General features: G+C 29.9%; 2 protein-coding genes across 3 annotated transcripts in view; one reads left to right on the top strand and one right to left on the bottom strand.

Annotated features, from left to right (window-relative positions):
- Window positions 1-16,112, bottom strand: part of LOC126773733 (serine/arginine repetitive matrix protein 2) — a 119,219-nt gene that overhangs the window by 10,604 nt on the left and 92,503 nt on the right. For both annotated transcript variants that reach the window (XM_050494842.1, XM_050494841.1), the window contains 4 exons: window positions 5,492-5,644; window positions 3,941-4,042; window positions 3,687-3,837; window positions 3,281-3,367 (listed from right to left, as the gene is read on the bottom strand). In XM_050494842.1, coding sequence (XP_050350799.1) covers window positions 3,281-3,367; window positions 3,687-3,837; window positions 3,941-4,042; window positions 5,492-5,644 — 493 coding nt within the window. The remainder of the gene's footprint in view (window positions 1-3,280; window positions 3,368-3,686; window positions 3,838-3,940; window positions 4,043-5,491; window positions 5,645-16,112) is intronic.
- On the top strand, window positions 6,746-7,423 carry LOC126773715 (N-terminal Xaa-Pro-Lys N-methyltransferase 1-like). Its single transcript, XM_050494808.1, has one exon. It carries the CDS (start codon window positions 6,746-6,748, stop codon window positions 7,421-7,423), a length of 678 nt encoding a protein of 225 aa, XP_050350765.1.

Genomic DNA, 16,112 nt, shown 5'->3' with positions numbered 1-16,112 from the left:
ATTTATGATAATAGCTGGAAAGCAACAAATAAAATTGTATTAATTTAATATAAAAAAAACTTGATACTGGTAACATACTTAATTCTATTTTTGTTTGGAAACAATATCTGGATTTTTTTTAATTAAGACTTATACAGTCTAAATTTATGCCTTAATTTTTTTTAATAATAATACTAACAAAATTGATAAAGATTAAACGCTTAAAATTTAGTCACGACATTGGATGACATTTCCAGTACACTCCTTGCTCAAAGGACAACCTAAACCTTCGTTCACAGCTTGACAGTTTACGTGACTTAACCCGTTTTGGTAAAAACATTTTGTAATGCAGAATTTGTACAACCATTGACTTGTTCCGTCTTTTCTGTAAAATGAGTTGTAACCAGCCTTTTTTATTTTGTTACATAAATAAGTTTTAAACGTGCAATTCGCTTACCCTCCAGAAATAAAAATGTCGTCTCTAAATAAACTGAAGAGTTTAATTTTTATTAACATATTTTAAAGTTGGAATCATCAATTTTAAAATTGGCAACACCATCTGGTATAAAATCTACATAATATATTCCATTATAAGCTATTAATGAGATTCTCACTCGATAAAAAGTCCAAAATCACGTATTTTCCTTTGCATGTATGTCTGTACACGGATCAAACGCTATTTCAATATTAATGAGTCTCAATAACTCAACGATATATGGGTATTACAGGTTCGATGCTAACCACTTTGACTATCGTTGTACAGACTCCTAGCACTAGCTACCTAAATAAATGCTACCGCTTAAATTGAGGGAAAATTGGGAATATTAGTTATTCCCTGATTTTATTACAAGTATTCCTTAAAAAAATATTTGAAATACCCGAATGCTAATAAACTGCCACTTTATGTCATGATTTTTCAATATTACCTAAGCTGTTATTTAAGCCGGTTGTTATGTTCGAGGTAGACTCAAAATAATAAGAATAATGTCCTCCTCAAACATGCGAACAACTAGCCTGCATAGATATTGAAGTACGAGGGATTTACGTGCTTTTCGAGGCGCGGGAGTGTAATAACAAAAAACTCAATAATTTTTTCTAACCTGATCCATTAATTGTTCTGAATCCAAGATCAGCAGCTATTGCTATAATAATAATAATGAACTAAAGTAGGTTTTAAACGGTAATATTTTGACATCCACAGACAACGCTATTCTACATTATGTATCCGTAGAAAGCCAACCCAGAGTGAATTACTGAGATTTAATTTATTATATCGGGAATTTAAAGAGTCATAAACACATATACAAAACATATTATATCATCTAGCTTCTCGTTTATTTATAAAAACAGAAATCAATATACTATTTAAATAATACTAAACGTGTCTATATTTGTCCTCCAATAATAAACTATAGCAGTCATGACAAAGTAATGCGTATTATTCTAATGTATGCGAAACAATTCGCGACAGCGGGCTACCTTAAAAGGTGCTAGAGCATGTTAGTGGGCAGGTATCAAATACCCGTCTAACTATAATTTGTATATTATCTAATATGGTTATCTATAATATGATATATCTATATGATTATAATATAAATTTATAAGTTATAAAGATTAATAAAAATTATAATTATGAATTTTATCCAATTCACTCGTCTGGGAATCGTTTAGTATGTAAAAATAAGGTTGTATTGTTACCTTCCGCAATTATTCTAATTGCGAATATTATATAAGAGTCATAGCAACTCAGATTACATGAATACAACCTGATTAGTAGCGCTTATAAAGAATGATCAAGTAATCGTTAGTCTTATGGCTACTTAAGTAAGCTGCAGCTCATGAAGAACTAATTCAAATCTTGGACTGGGCCATCAGCAAGTAGTTTGTTAAATTTTACATATATATTTATTTAATTATTAATAATGTATAAATTAAACAAAATATTTTTGCAGTGCAGATATAAACTGCTCTAAAGTTACGGTTCAAGCTGTATATGTAGAAATAGTAGTAGGTACCTACAACGTAGTATCTAATCCATTACTATCTCCCGCTATTATTCTAATTACGAATATTATATATTCGTAATTATTCTGTTATTTTTTTTTATTTTTGATACTAAAGCAAGCTGTTTTATAATTGAGCTTATGTTACTTGAATAAATATTTTTTTATTATATTCAAAAGTAGAATAACTTTAAAATTAAGTATGTAGTTATTATATTCGCATGGTACATTACCCTACCAGGGGATGTAGCACACACTCAACACATATACCGCCAAAAAGTACAGCAATACGTAGTATTAATGTATTCCGGTTTGAAATGTGAGTGTGAGTTAGTGAGTATAATTAAAATTAAGCCAGTCAAATAACAGACAAGCGACATTGCGATCTTACGATTAGTTCGTAAGTTTGAAGCGCATAAGAAATAGTTGATATTTCTTACTGCGCCAATAGCTATGACCACCATTATCATAAGGCGGCGTCTACCTATTTTATAAAATCATTAAATTATGTAAGGAATTCACTGAGCACCGACAAATCAAGATGTTCAAGGTAAAGAGTTTGAAAACGGCCGCAATGACACGCAGCCATGAAAAATGCCTACAACTGTAAATGTCCAGGAATGCCGCATAATTATTTAAGTCTATTTAAATTATGCAAAGACAATGGTGTCAATGTCGGAATACTTCGTAATGAGTCATTATATACGAGTATCACACATATAAGGCACTTTTTTTAAATGTTTCCGGTCGCGGCAGATTTGCTGTCCCATTGGATTATAAGGTTGAACGTATACTTATTTATTTATGTAGTCAAAAGCTAAAGAAATTACTTCATCTCACGGTGCGGTAGTTAAAGTAATGTCATGTGGAAAATGTAAACGAAACCTGAAGCATGTATCCCTGAAATATCTTCATCTTGCTATCTTACAATTATTATTTTTTTTAAATAGAGTCGTAAAACATTTTCTCATTGTATTTATGTTATTATTAATACTTATATTTAAATTAAAAAGATTAGTAAGGCTTTTTGCATCTTGAATGTGTGATTGAATCTCACAACAAGACAATAAATACAATTAATTAGTAGTTCCAAAATAAATAAGATGTAGTTACTAGTTATCCTTATCCTATCTAATAGATAATATTAAAAATAAATAATAATAAAAATTAAAATATAAATTACTAGTAAAAAATTTAGTGCCATCTAGCGTAAAAGCTGTAAACTTAAATGTGAAAACATGTTAGCGCCATCTATCGCTGGACAGTAATACTAATAAATCAATAGTTTCACTACTCACCACTATGACGTAGACGGCGTTGACGACGCATTCTCACAGATAAACTTTCCCAATCGTCATCCATATTTGGTTGACCTTCCTTCTCAACTGAAACAAAATATTTTTAATTAATAAATTAATATATTTTTCAAAATTTCATTTCATTTTTTTAAAGTGTTTTATTATGTATAAATAAAACAGGTACAGACATTCAAAAAAATATTTAGCTAGTCTTCTATATACTATACTATTCAAACGAAATGCTCGTTTTTTATATAAATGAAGTAATTACACAAAGTTTTAATATAATGGTATTCGATAATTAAATCGGCCGCCTTAATAATAACTTTGCAATTAATATTAAGTAATGTAAATAAAGAACTTAATTCAATTTGTAGATAAACATATTTTATGAAGTAATCTATACCTTCTTCGGTTCGCGTCCGCGAGTGCACTTGTGTCGCGACACGCAGCCCACCCGCCATGTGGTCAGTGGACTGCTCTAAATCAACGCGCTTACGTCGCTCCGTGCCACCAGTTTCTTCAACAAGGCTCTCGTTGCTTGCTAAAGACTTTGCCTAAAAAATTAAAAGAAAATTAATAACAGGCATATTAAACAATATTATAACCAACTATTTATATATATTACAGAGTTTTTTTTGACATTTCAAATAAACACACCTCGTCTTTCCCAAGTTCCTCGTCACAGAGTCGTTCTTGTTCTTTCGTGTGTCTCGTCTCCGTCACAATCGTTCCATCTGGACGTAACGCTCGAAGCTCTTCCTAAGGAAGTAATACATTTTGTAATGAAAATAAACAATTTTTTTTTTCTAAATGTCAATTTTTCAAATTTCATCGAGTTTTTTTATGTTACTAGCAGACGGGCAAACGGGCGACCTGATGGTATTTGGTTATCGCTTATAGACATTGGTGATATAAAAAATTTTAACCATTCCTTACATCGCCAATGCGTCACCAACCTTGGGAACTAAGATATTATGTGCCTTTAGTTACACTCACTGGCTCACTCACCTCACGGAACGCAGCAATACTAAGTATCGTTATTTAACGGTAGAATATCTATCGAAATATTCGTTACTAAAAGAATTAGAACTTTTATTTTGGTTCGAATTTCAAAATTACTCACACACTATGTATATAACAATTATACTTGAAATAGACACGTCATACAGACGTTACAAGAATATATATGCATATATTAGCAATATGATTATTTCTATGTTGAACTTGCCTTGTTACATATATTATATTATATGTATTATGTATATTAAGTTTAAAAAAGAGCGCATAAAAATCAGAACACGGAAACTCCTCTTTACGTCAGAAAATTTAAACTTTAAATACATAAGAAAATCAGTTTTATTTTGTAATACAAATTATATTATATTTAATAAAAACGTATCAAATAATTTATGTGACTCTAATTTGAGTAACCAAATTCCTGTATAAAATAATAATTATAATATGTTCAAACAATGTACCGTTACTTTATTACTAAAACAGAAACCGCTGCCAAATTTTAATTCGATGTGCTACTCCACTTTCCTGTTATTCAAATAAATTTATTTGGAACATAATTGTTAAAATGTCTATTTTACAATCAAAAATAATTACTTAATTTCTATATAAACAAAACTTTCGCATTTTAAAACAGATATTATATAAACTGTTTTAAAATAATCTCACATAATATTCAAATGCGTATATAAGTGGAAACCACTTTGTACACTTGCTTTACTAATATATAGCAATTATTGCTTTATTATTCGTTTTTTCATACTTGGCACATTAGGATGTTATACAATTTTAAATTAAACTTTTGTTGAATTTACCGGGTCGGTTGACGTGGTTGGTAAATACTTGTGGGTTCGATTCCCACCCAGGACAGACATTTGTGTGCATGAACATGTCTGTTTGTCCTGAGTCTGGGTGTAATTATCTATATAAGTATGTTTTTGCAAAAGAAAAGTAGTATATGTAGGATATCAGTTGTCTGGTTTCCATATTACAAGCTCTGCTTAATTTGGTATCTGATGGCCGTGTGGGAATAATGTCCCTGGATATTATTTATTTATTTAATTGTTTCGATAGTCGTGGATTCAAATTAACATACATTGTAAGTGATGCTACCTGTAAAATAATTGCTTGCCAAAAGCAATTAGGGATATAAGTATACGACTATTTCTTTTGTTTTTAATGAAATTTGTTTACCGTGTCATCAGTAGTGATGGTCGTATTAAAGGCAACGGTGTCCTTTACGACAGTGGGTCCCCTTGGCACCAAAGCCAACTGGTTCTCCGTCTGCGTCTTCAGAGCATCGCGGATGTCTTCTTCAGTCGTCTCGTTTACCGCTGTTATAAGTGCCTGTAACAATTAAATAAATCAAATAAATATAATCAAATAATAATCGATTAAATATATTTAAAAAAAATTACACATAATCACACTAGCGAGCTAAGACCTCCTTTACTTTTGAGGCTTGGAGTTTATTTAACCACGCACAAGCTGGCGCAGATTTTCATCCGACACATGCATATTGCATACGATGTTTTCCTTTACCACCGAGTAAGATATGAATTATAAATACGATATAAGCTCATGAAAAATTCAGTGGTGGTAGTCTGGGTTTGAACCCACAATCGTTAACTTCGATTCATGTATTCTAACTAATGTCATCTCGATGCATAGTATAAAGCCTTTCCCATAGCAAAATATATGCCTATATGTATAATAATTCCAGACAGATAAATATACCAATATCAATTTTTATATTCCAGTGTTAGCTCAGTGGTCGGAATTCTCCCAAAAGCGTTGTTGAAAATTATTGGAAAACATATAATATATATTAATTTGTATGTTTCGTATTATTTTGTATTAACAACATTAAAGTCGTAGCTATCAAACAAAAGAAATATATTCGATTGACATGCAGAAGAAAGAAGATACTGAACTGTTTTTTCTTTACTCACTTATACATAGATTAGATTTACACACAACATTACAGGTACATAAGCACAGGTAAATATACCAGTGTAGTTATTGATATTATTCATTAATCTTTAATATTTTATACAAATATTTAAATGTGTAAAATAAAACACTAACTAGTATATAATATATAATTTGTTCTAACAAAAACAGTTGTTTTTTTTTTTTGGACAAGCTTGTGATGCAAGTTTTTCCACGAGCCCTACATTATTTCGTTTACAATCCTTCGTTCATTCCTTTATATTACTCCTTCTCTATAATCTATTGAATAAGTAACATAATCTACAAATTGCTCAAATATCTCTCTGGTATGAGACGTTTTAAAAGACCTGATATTATTAGAGAATGTAATGTAAAACCGTAGTAAATGAATTAAAATGTAGGTTAGTTTAGATAGTGATACCTACTGGTCGTAAACATTGCACTGACATAGAAAAAAACTTCAGTGTCAAATATTAGGCGTAAAGCTACGTCATTATGCAATCCAATTTATACAACGACGATAGTAAATTTTATAAGAAAGCCGCGAAATACTGGGCTAATGTACCGGCAACAATAGACGGAGTACTCGGTGGCTATGGACATATTTCGGACATTGACATCAACGGCTCTAAAGTATTTTTAAATAACATACTATCTCTAATTAATCCACCGAATAGAAAACTGGCCTTGGATTGCGGAGCTGGTATCGGAAGAGTGAGCAGAAGCCTTTTAATGCCTTATTTCTTGAAAGTCGATTTAGTCGAACAAGACGAAAAGTTCATTAACACCGCCAAACAATTGATCGGTGAACACAATACTAAATTGGGTACACTATACCAAATTGGGCTTCATCATTTCAAACCACAAAAACAATATGACGTCATCTGGTGCCAGTGGGTCTTAGGGCATTTGAGCGATTATGATTTAATTAACTTTTTAGAGAGATGTAGTAAGAGTTTAGCAAGAAACGGCGTTATAGTGGTAAAAGAGAACATATCTTCGTCAGAAGAAATAGAATATGACGAAGACGATTCTTCAGTAACACGTCCATACGGTTCAATGGTAAATATATTCGAGGAAGCAAATCTTGGTTTAATAAAAAGTGATTTACAAACCGGTTTCCCGGACGGTTTATATCCCGTTCATATGTTTGCTCTGACATCATTAAAGTAGTTGATAAAATATAAAATACTTCCGTTATTGCTCTGAATTGAATCATATTACCTAACAGAACATGATTATTTGATACATAAACCAATCAGTTACGAATCCCACCATTCATTTTATGAACATATAGAAATGTTTAGATGTTTTCACAGTAACATTCTTAGAACACACAAAGAAATATGACAATGACTCTTAAAGAGGAATACACTCATAGGTGTAGAATTATTACTTCTATTTCAATAACGCCTTCTTCGTTTACATCCATAACAATCTACTCTAGTTTTATAGTTTATTGTATTTTATTAAAAAATGAACAAATACAAAAACAAAGTAAAGAAAATCATAAATTCTAACTAATATTACAAATGTGAATGAGTTTGTTTGTTTGTTCGGCCTAAACCACTAAACTCATTTTAAAAAATCTTGCACCGTTGGAATCCTACATTATCAGCGAGTAACATAGGCTACATTTTGTCCCCATATTTCTACTAGAACTGGAACTACGCGGGTGAAACTGCGGTCAAAACGCTAGTGATAAATGCGAACGTTAGTTTTTTACGCTTTCACGTTTTAACTACTCATTTCATCATCATGAAATTCAGAATACATGTTATCAGGGGTACAGAAAATGACATAGAGTATCTAACACCTGCCCCCCCCCCCCACTCACACAGGGTCGAAGTCACGATCGAAAACTGGTATTCAAATAAAAGTAAAACGGCAAACAGCTTCACATGTGTATGTATCATATGTTTTGCTTGTTTTATATGAGTGAGTGCTTGGATGTGAGCATTTAAGTATAAAATATGTGATATTTTAATGTAAATCGCAATGATTTATTTCAATATTTTGTTATACGAATGAAGTTTACTATTTGGATATATATCAAATCAAATATGATATTTATCAAATTTGATATTTATCAAAATATTTTAGAACAAGAAGTAGAAACATTGAGTTTCATTAATTGCTTTTATAAACATGTATGTTCTGAAGATTAGTAAGAAAGTGCTTTAAAAATATCAAACCGAACTAAATTTAGTCGGAGTTGAAGCGGAAGGTAGGAATGCCTATCACTGCATCATGTTTACAGTGAATGAGGTTTATCGTTGATGAAGTACAGGATCGTGGGCAGAATTCGTGATTGTACTGTTAATAACGTTGGATCTTGGACGTGCCGAGGCAGCTGTGATATTCGCAAGTGCATTCACCGTTTCAGTAGTTACGAAATACTTGCGTCAGACTGAGCTTAGTTGGATTCGATTTACCTATTTTTGCCTGCTTTATTACAACGATCTGTGAGAATTTCTCAATCAGTCGATAGCTTTTCAAAAGATTACACATTTTAAATTTACATTTTAGATAAACACCTTTTTTTCTTTGTGAAGTTCATTAGCGTGTACAATTTGTGGTTCGTTTAATATACTAATTAATAAATGAATGCAATGAAACAAACTTTCAAGAATAATTTAAGGAATATTTAGGTAACTGTTTAATAAGCTAATCTGTTGAATTTTTAAAGCTTATCTGTTGAATAAGCTCCAAACCTTCTCCTCAAAAAAAAGGGAGAGGAGGCCTTAGCCCAGCAGTGGGACATTTACAGGCTGTTACTGTCTACTGTCTGTTTTTTTTCATATAAATCAGATAAGAAAGAGATAGAAGGAATCGTTTTTTCATATAAGTAAGAGATAAGAAAGATACAGAAATAATTGATTGCACCGCTGTATCATTACCAGTATTAGCTAGGGATGGGTATCTACCGTCACTTTTAGTGATATTACAGTTATTTCAAATATATATCAGATTATTAAAGGTATTAAGCAGATGGAACATAACTCAGTCTTATTAATGAAAGATTTTTATATGTAAAAAAATCAAGACATAAAATTAAAAACATTCAAGTTTTAATAAAACCTATTTTTCAAATAATAATTGTTTTCTTCAAAAATTCAGTTCACGGTGGCCCGCGAAATGGACAATCCCCTTTATTTTAGTTTTTATCATACGGTAAAATAGAAAGTTGCGTTAAATTTAAAAAAGTTGGGTATGTTTATTGCATCTATTAACATCGCATAGATAAATGAAGCGTCACGATGCGATTTGGAAAAGAAAGAGAAAAAAAATCAGTATTAAGCCAATAGCGATCAAATCATAGTAATTCTATTAGAAGTAAAGTATAAATTCAAAATTGTAAAGGTATATCCTATTGCTGAATAAAGGAGAAGAACCTCAAGAGGAGAGGAGACCATTGCCATTTTGAGCTTTTTCCACCACGCTGCTCAAATGATTGGTGGATAAACGTCAAATCGAGACAGTTTTAGTGAAAAATAATAAATTATGAGTATATTGGTAGCTATTCAAAAGTTCCATTACTTACTTCCATAAGCTAAGAGTTTATTATATTTCCTTGTAAACTATAGTATTAGTACAAGTAGGTCTAAATCGAATTACTAGATTTGGTCTATTGATTTAATCTTTAATCAAGCTTATATAAAACGTTTAAAAAAACGACAAAGAATGGTAAAGGTTTCGTCGGTATTCGGTACAAAAAATCTTAAATTTATCTTACATTACATACTCTATTGACTATAACCATAGTACAATCTAGCATTTAAAATGGTTTAAAATAAATATTTTTAAATAAAGTAAGTAAAACATTTATCTCTATTAGTAACGCTATTATTAACGATTTGAAATTAAGTAATAGAGGGTATTGCCCTATGAAGTAATTACGTAGAATTCGCGGTCAGACATCGTTATTCCAATATAATTGCCGCTCAACTCGAAAAAACAATAAAACAAAACTACATTCAATACAATAGTATCCAAGTACTCGTTGAAATAGACTTGAGGTTTCTAAACTTTCCTAAATAACCGTTTTCTTGATAAAATATATTTTAAATATCGAATCTGAGTTGACTGTCACTGTGGTGAATTTCATAGATATCCATTAACTTGTCATTTTCAGTATAACATTATTTAAAAACAATTTGTTTAAAAAAAATTAGTTGGTTAAAGCCTTACGGCCTTATTTATAAACGTTGCTTAGCGTCTCTTTATAAAAGCATTGCTTCCTCTCTTTCTGCCATTAGTGATTTGACATTTAAAAGAAGAAGACACAGCATTTTCTTGCTACTCATCTAATAAACAACGTTAATTTACTAACATATAAGTTCTCATAAAATAATTATTTATTTAAAATATATAAAATATAAGCTTAGTAATACGAAAATGGTTTTATCCGTCCACTTCTAACACGAAATTGTCAGTTTATGGTTAAATAAGAATAATAAATATTATTAAAATTGTAGTGTTTTTTACTTTTATGCGTATTAATTTGAATCATAGAATGTTTCCTGAATTAAATAGTTATAATTAGCAGAATACAATTAGTTCATATATTAAAAATAAAAATGAATATAATACAACTTGAATAACTATTAATTTTTTTACCATGTGAAATACAATACAAGTTTGTTTGAGATTAATACAAAATTGCCAACAAAATGTTTAGTTTAACATATTTAAGGTTAATGTAAAACAATGAGTCCTATTTTCCTGTTACTGTGAGATTTAGAAAGCATCGCAGGTCAAGTGAAATTTTATGACAAATTGTTTTTTTTTTAAACAATACGCCAAAACGCCTTCATTGTTATTGTTGTTATAATTATAGCTTGCATTGGATTATCAGTTACCAAATAATTTGTGGGATTCTTTTGTTTTTTTGTGTATATTAATAATTAATATTAGACCATGTTTCAGGTACGACATCGTTATCAGAGTACGATACGATAACAAGACCAATATATTTTGAGAACTTATTTGGCGTCAATTTTTGGTGTTGACATACGTTGTTTATTAAAGATCTAAATTAGAATTGAAATTATTTTAATATTTTTATGAGCCTATGAGCAGATAAGGTTAAATTATACGACGTAGAAACGAAACTTGGAGAAACCGTTTTCGTAATGTTAGTTTAGTTTGTCGTATCGTTATCTTTATAGTAATTTATTGGTACAGAGAGAAATGATTTGGAAAATTTTGTCTTCTTTTAATTTATTCTAATAAATGCTTTCGAAGTGATTTTTATTTTTGGCACACCAAGACAAATAAATAAAGTTATGTATGTTTTTGGTTTTAGACAAGAATATAATTTTTTGATACATTATGAAAACGACCGAATAAAAATAACTGAGTTAATTTAAGTTTTCTAAACTTTCAACGGACGAGATCACTACCCGAATTAAAATTAAGCATTGATGTGTCAGGCAGTCCTTGAAAAGGTTTTGAATGCATATTATGTTTAAAATCAATTAATTAACTGATTTTTTTAATGTAAAAGTAATGTAACCAATCATATCCCAGCAAAAGTAACCGGTTGTCAACGTGCGGTGCGTCTGCGCATACTTGCATCAAAGTCATCGAAACGAGACCGCTTGTATAAAATTCTGAGGGATATCTTAATAATCGATTCTGGACATATTAATGTCGCTTTTTAGAGAGTGCACTATGAAAGGTAAACATTCTCTTTGACTTATGTCAAGATAAGGTAGCAATATGTTAATTTTAACGTAAGTTTACTTGATCTTAAATGGTTGAATTATTATAAAAATCAGATGCTAAATACAAAACGAAAAAGTTATAACAAGTATTTAAGCTCAAGTTATCTTAAAAAAAAGTTTTGACTTTAAGATCACTCAATCTTAATTTTATATTTAAATAAACGCATGGTATAAAAACCTGATGCTGATCGTATATAAACAAACATTACTTGGTGGAAGTGCTTTGTGGTCCGTCGGGTACCTCCCAATTGTCATTTATTCTACCGCTAAACACGCTACTTAGTGTGATTGTATTCCGATTTTGAGAGTAAGCCAGCGATTTTACAAATACAAAAAAAATAACTTTTTAGTTTCCAAACTTCGTGATGTAAGAAATGGTTATTATTCCTTAAAGTGACAACGTCTACTCACCATTAGGTGGATATATTTGACAGTTCACCTGCTCTTTATAAATAAACAAATATAACTTTTAACTTGCGTAAATAAGCGGAATTATAAACTATTAGGAAATTAATTAATGTATAACAACTTTCTTCTAATCCGAATAGCCTTCAGAATTATATTGATAAACATAACATTAAACTTAAGACTGAGCCTAAATTATTGTAATCATAATATTAATTCTATTTTGAAATTGATTGAAGTTGACAATATTCAGTGTCTATTACTCCACGCAATTTATTTTCGATGTCAAATAGAATATATTATTATTTGAATAATAGTCTGATATCAACGAGATTTGAATGCGGTAGTACTTAAGATAGGCAAATCTGTGAATTCCTTGCAATTGAATTTAATTTAGCCATAACTTTGTTCTTGTTAGCTTGCGACCACATTTATATTAAGGACGATTGTAATAATCGTTTTTAATTAAACTTGATTGCCATGCTTATAACTAATTTAGTAAACATTACGTAATGTTCAATTGTAACATTAAAAAATGTTTAGGCACAAACGTTTGTTTGTTAAAATATTTTATTAAACTAATTATTTTTAGATCATAACAGACATTGGGAATCAAACTGTCGCATGTTTGCTTAGGCTGACCAGCGCAAATTGTCCCCTGTCAAAACAACCGCTTGTTACGTGAAATGATTTAAACGCAATTCAATACAAAGATTTACTATCTAATATGTAACCGCACCGTGACTGATTTAATTGAATATTGTACAGCATCTCATTACAAAATAAGAGCAACGTCTAGCTTAGGTTTAAGCAATAAAGCGCTCGGTGGGGGAGGACACGAAACACCACTTAGTTCTGTTCCTTTGACAAAGCTACTTGAATAAGATCCACTTATGTGTAATGTACGTGTTATTTGTGTTTACTCTGTGGTTGGTTCGTTTGATTAAATGTTCTTGAGTCAAAACTTTTTTCAATTTCGTTTAATTTGGTTTTAATATAAATTGCTTTAAAAAAATATTTTCACAAAATAATACACCAAATGTGTATTTAATTAAGGCTTTACTGATAATATCTTATTTTATTGATTACTAAATCGTTTCACTTGACCGTGAAATTTTGAATTAAACATTGATCCTTTTGATTTCAATCACGGCCATTCTGAACGGACTATTCCCGTTCAAGATATATATTCAGTGCAGACACATAGGTGCACACTCTATTCCCTCCCTCTCATATTCCGATGGAACGGCAATCTGATACAAGCGGAGAGTTCAACCAAAGAATCAACGGATTAACAGGGCACGGAAGTGTTAACATTGCCAACTTTGAAACTTCGAACTGCAACTAACTATTTCTTGACAGAAAAATCAATTATCTTTAGAAGAGAAAAAAATTGTCTCCATTTAAGAAGCAAATCAAATTGCTACATTGCGAATAAGTGAGGAATGTTAACGTAAAAATAATGATTTAAATTGAATTGAAGCACAACAAAATATTTATTTAACGCAAATACACTACTTAATTAAATTAATTAATAATAACAAAATATACTATCAAAGTTTTCATATAAAAAATGTTTTAAAATATGTCACAATAATCTCTACGGATAATGTGAAACGTATGACCAGGCGAGTAACAATTAATGGGCATAGCTTTATAGAATATTGCGAAATTAGATTTTACAAATGGTCTCTCGTTTAACTGAACAGTATTAAGGAAGAGATATATTAATGAGATGTTTGTAACGACTGGTCTTGCGACCCACGCGAAAGTATTCGAAGTGAGTTTCATTCATAGCAGTCGATAGGAGTAAAGCAAGCCCTTTAAGGTTTACTTTGTAAGCAGTTAAGCAGTACTGAATTTTCTGTAGATAATAATTTTTCGATATCCTTTTCTGGGAAATGAAACCGTCAGTTTTTTTGGCATTGTCTGATTTTTTTATGTAATTAGCAAAACTCGTTATAGGCGTTGTCTTGACTGTGTATATAAATCAATTGTATTGGCAATCGGTTAAAAGATATATAAGCTGATGTGCTGTAGCGCTTTCTAGCGGCGAGTTATAATAACTTATCCCATTAATAAATACATATTTGTAAAAAGTTTCATAATGATCGGTCAAACGATGTCGACTATCCAGATATACCAACAATAATTTTTATACATTTGATAGAATTAATCCTAAAATATGTTTTACATAGCTCAGAACTATTATCACCCCGTTGCCTGTCCATCAATACCAATCAAATCATAGATAATAATAAATAAACCGTCAATAATAAAATATTTTATTAAACGTTCAAAAAATTGTATTTAATAGACAATGATTTTATTTTTTATTTTAGGTAATTTAAACATCAGATTTCAACACATTACTTTTGTAAGCGCTGTTTTACTTAAACAATCTTATAAAATCTATAAATGCATTTAAGCAAATCGAATAAATATTAAATTTTCTTGTATATTTGTACGTGGGTTTCCAGACAAATTACAATTAATGTGATTCGCCTTCCTATCTGATGGATCACAATGTCACAGGCTTTCTAGCGACATCTGCTGTGTTGAGATGAAACACGCGATAAGTTTCCTGAGAATCTAACCATCATTCTATGTCTAGCTTTTCGTCTCGACATATAAATTTTCATGCAAACATGTTCAACTTGTTTTATTATCCAATTATCTTTAAATTAATATAATATTATTATATAAAATTACTTTCTTAAATTAGTGTTTCAAATATTTCGATTTGAAACGGTTAATAAATGGAAAATATGCGGTAGACAATAAACTCATAATTTGATTTAAAAACATATAAAATTAGGTCTAATTTGCAAGTACCTATGTCATAAAAAAAGAAGAGTCCATTCTCAGTTTATAAAAAAAAAATCCCTCATTATTAGCTATATGATTAAAATGTATGACAATAATATTGATAAGATATTATTGGCTATACTGTTTATTGGAACAGAACAACACAATCTCCCTTCGACGCAACCGACCTTCAGACCTGTTGCAAATACTATTCAGGTAGTATAGTATTTACGAGACAAAATTACTGGTGCAAAAATTTTAAGTCGACAATGTTGATTTATTTGAACTACTATATGCTATATATATATATATATATATAGTTTATTTTAATTTTAGTTGATTTTATTCTAAGAGAAACATCAAATATATATTTTACATTAATAATTGAAATTATTATTAATATATGTCTTTTTTATTTCATTGGTTCATTAATTTAAGCTAATGTAAATCAAAACATTTTTACCCAGAAGGTCGAAATTCGGCCTTTAATATCTGTTAATTAACATCTATATTTTGTTTATACATTTATTAACCAGCAGTTTCTTAAAACATTACTTGTTTGAATTGGTCTTAAGATCAAGATAAAAATATGAGCAAGCTCACAATATTAAATTAGTATTCAAGAGTTAAAGTTCACTTAGAACTCTTCTATAACATAAGTTTTAAAAATAAAACATGGCGACAATTATGATATTAGAAAATTGTTTGTTTTAATATACGATTTAAACAAAAATCATATATTAATGCTATGGCCAAATATTACCCAATTTTAATACAAATTAACATTTATATTTTTTATATTTTATATTCAAAGGTTTTTTAAAATAAAACTTATTTCATAAAAGTATTTATTTCGATAAGAATTCACATTATTTGATAAAAGTGAAATAAAAAAGTAACCTTAAAATGTATCCCGTACG

Source organism: Nymphalis io, chromosome 15 (assembly GCF_905147045.1).
Source record: "Nymphalis io chromosome 15, ilAglIoxx1.1, whole genome shotgun sequence".
Classification (NCBI taxonomy): Eukaryota; Metazoa; Arthropoda; class Insecta; order Lepidoptera; family Nymphalidae; genus Nymphalis; species Nymphalis io.
The sequence above is the reverse complement of the archived record's forward strand: the minus strand, read 5'-3'. Positions and strand labels throughout refer to the sequence as shown.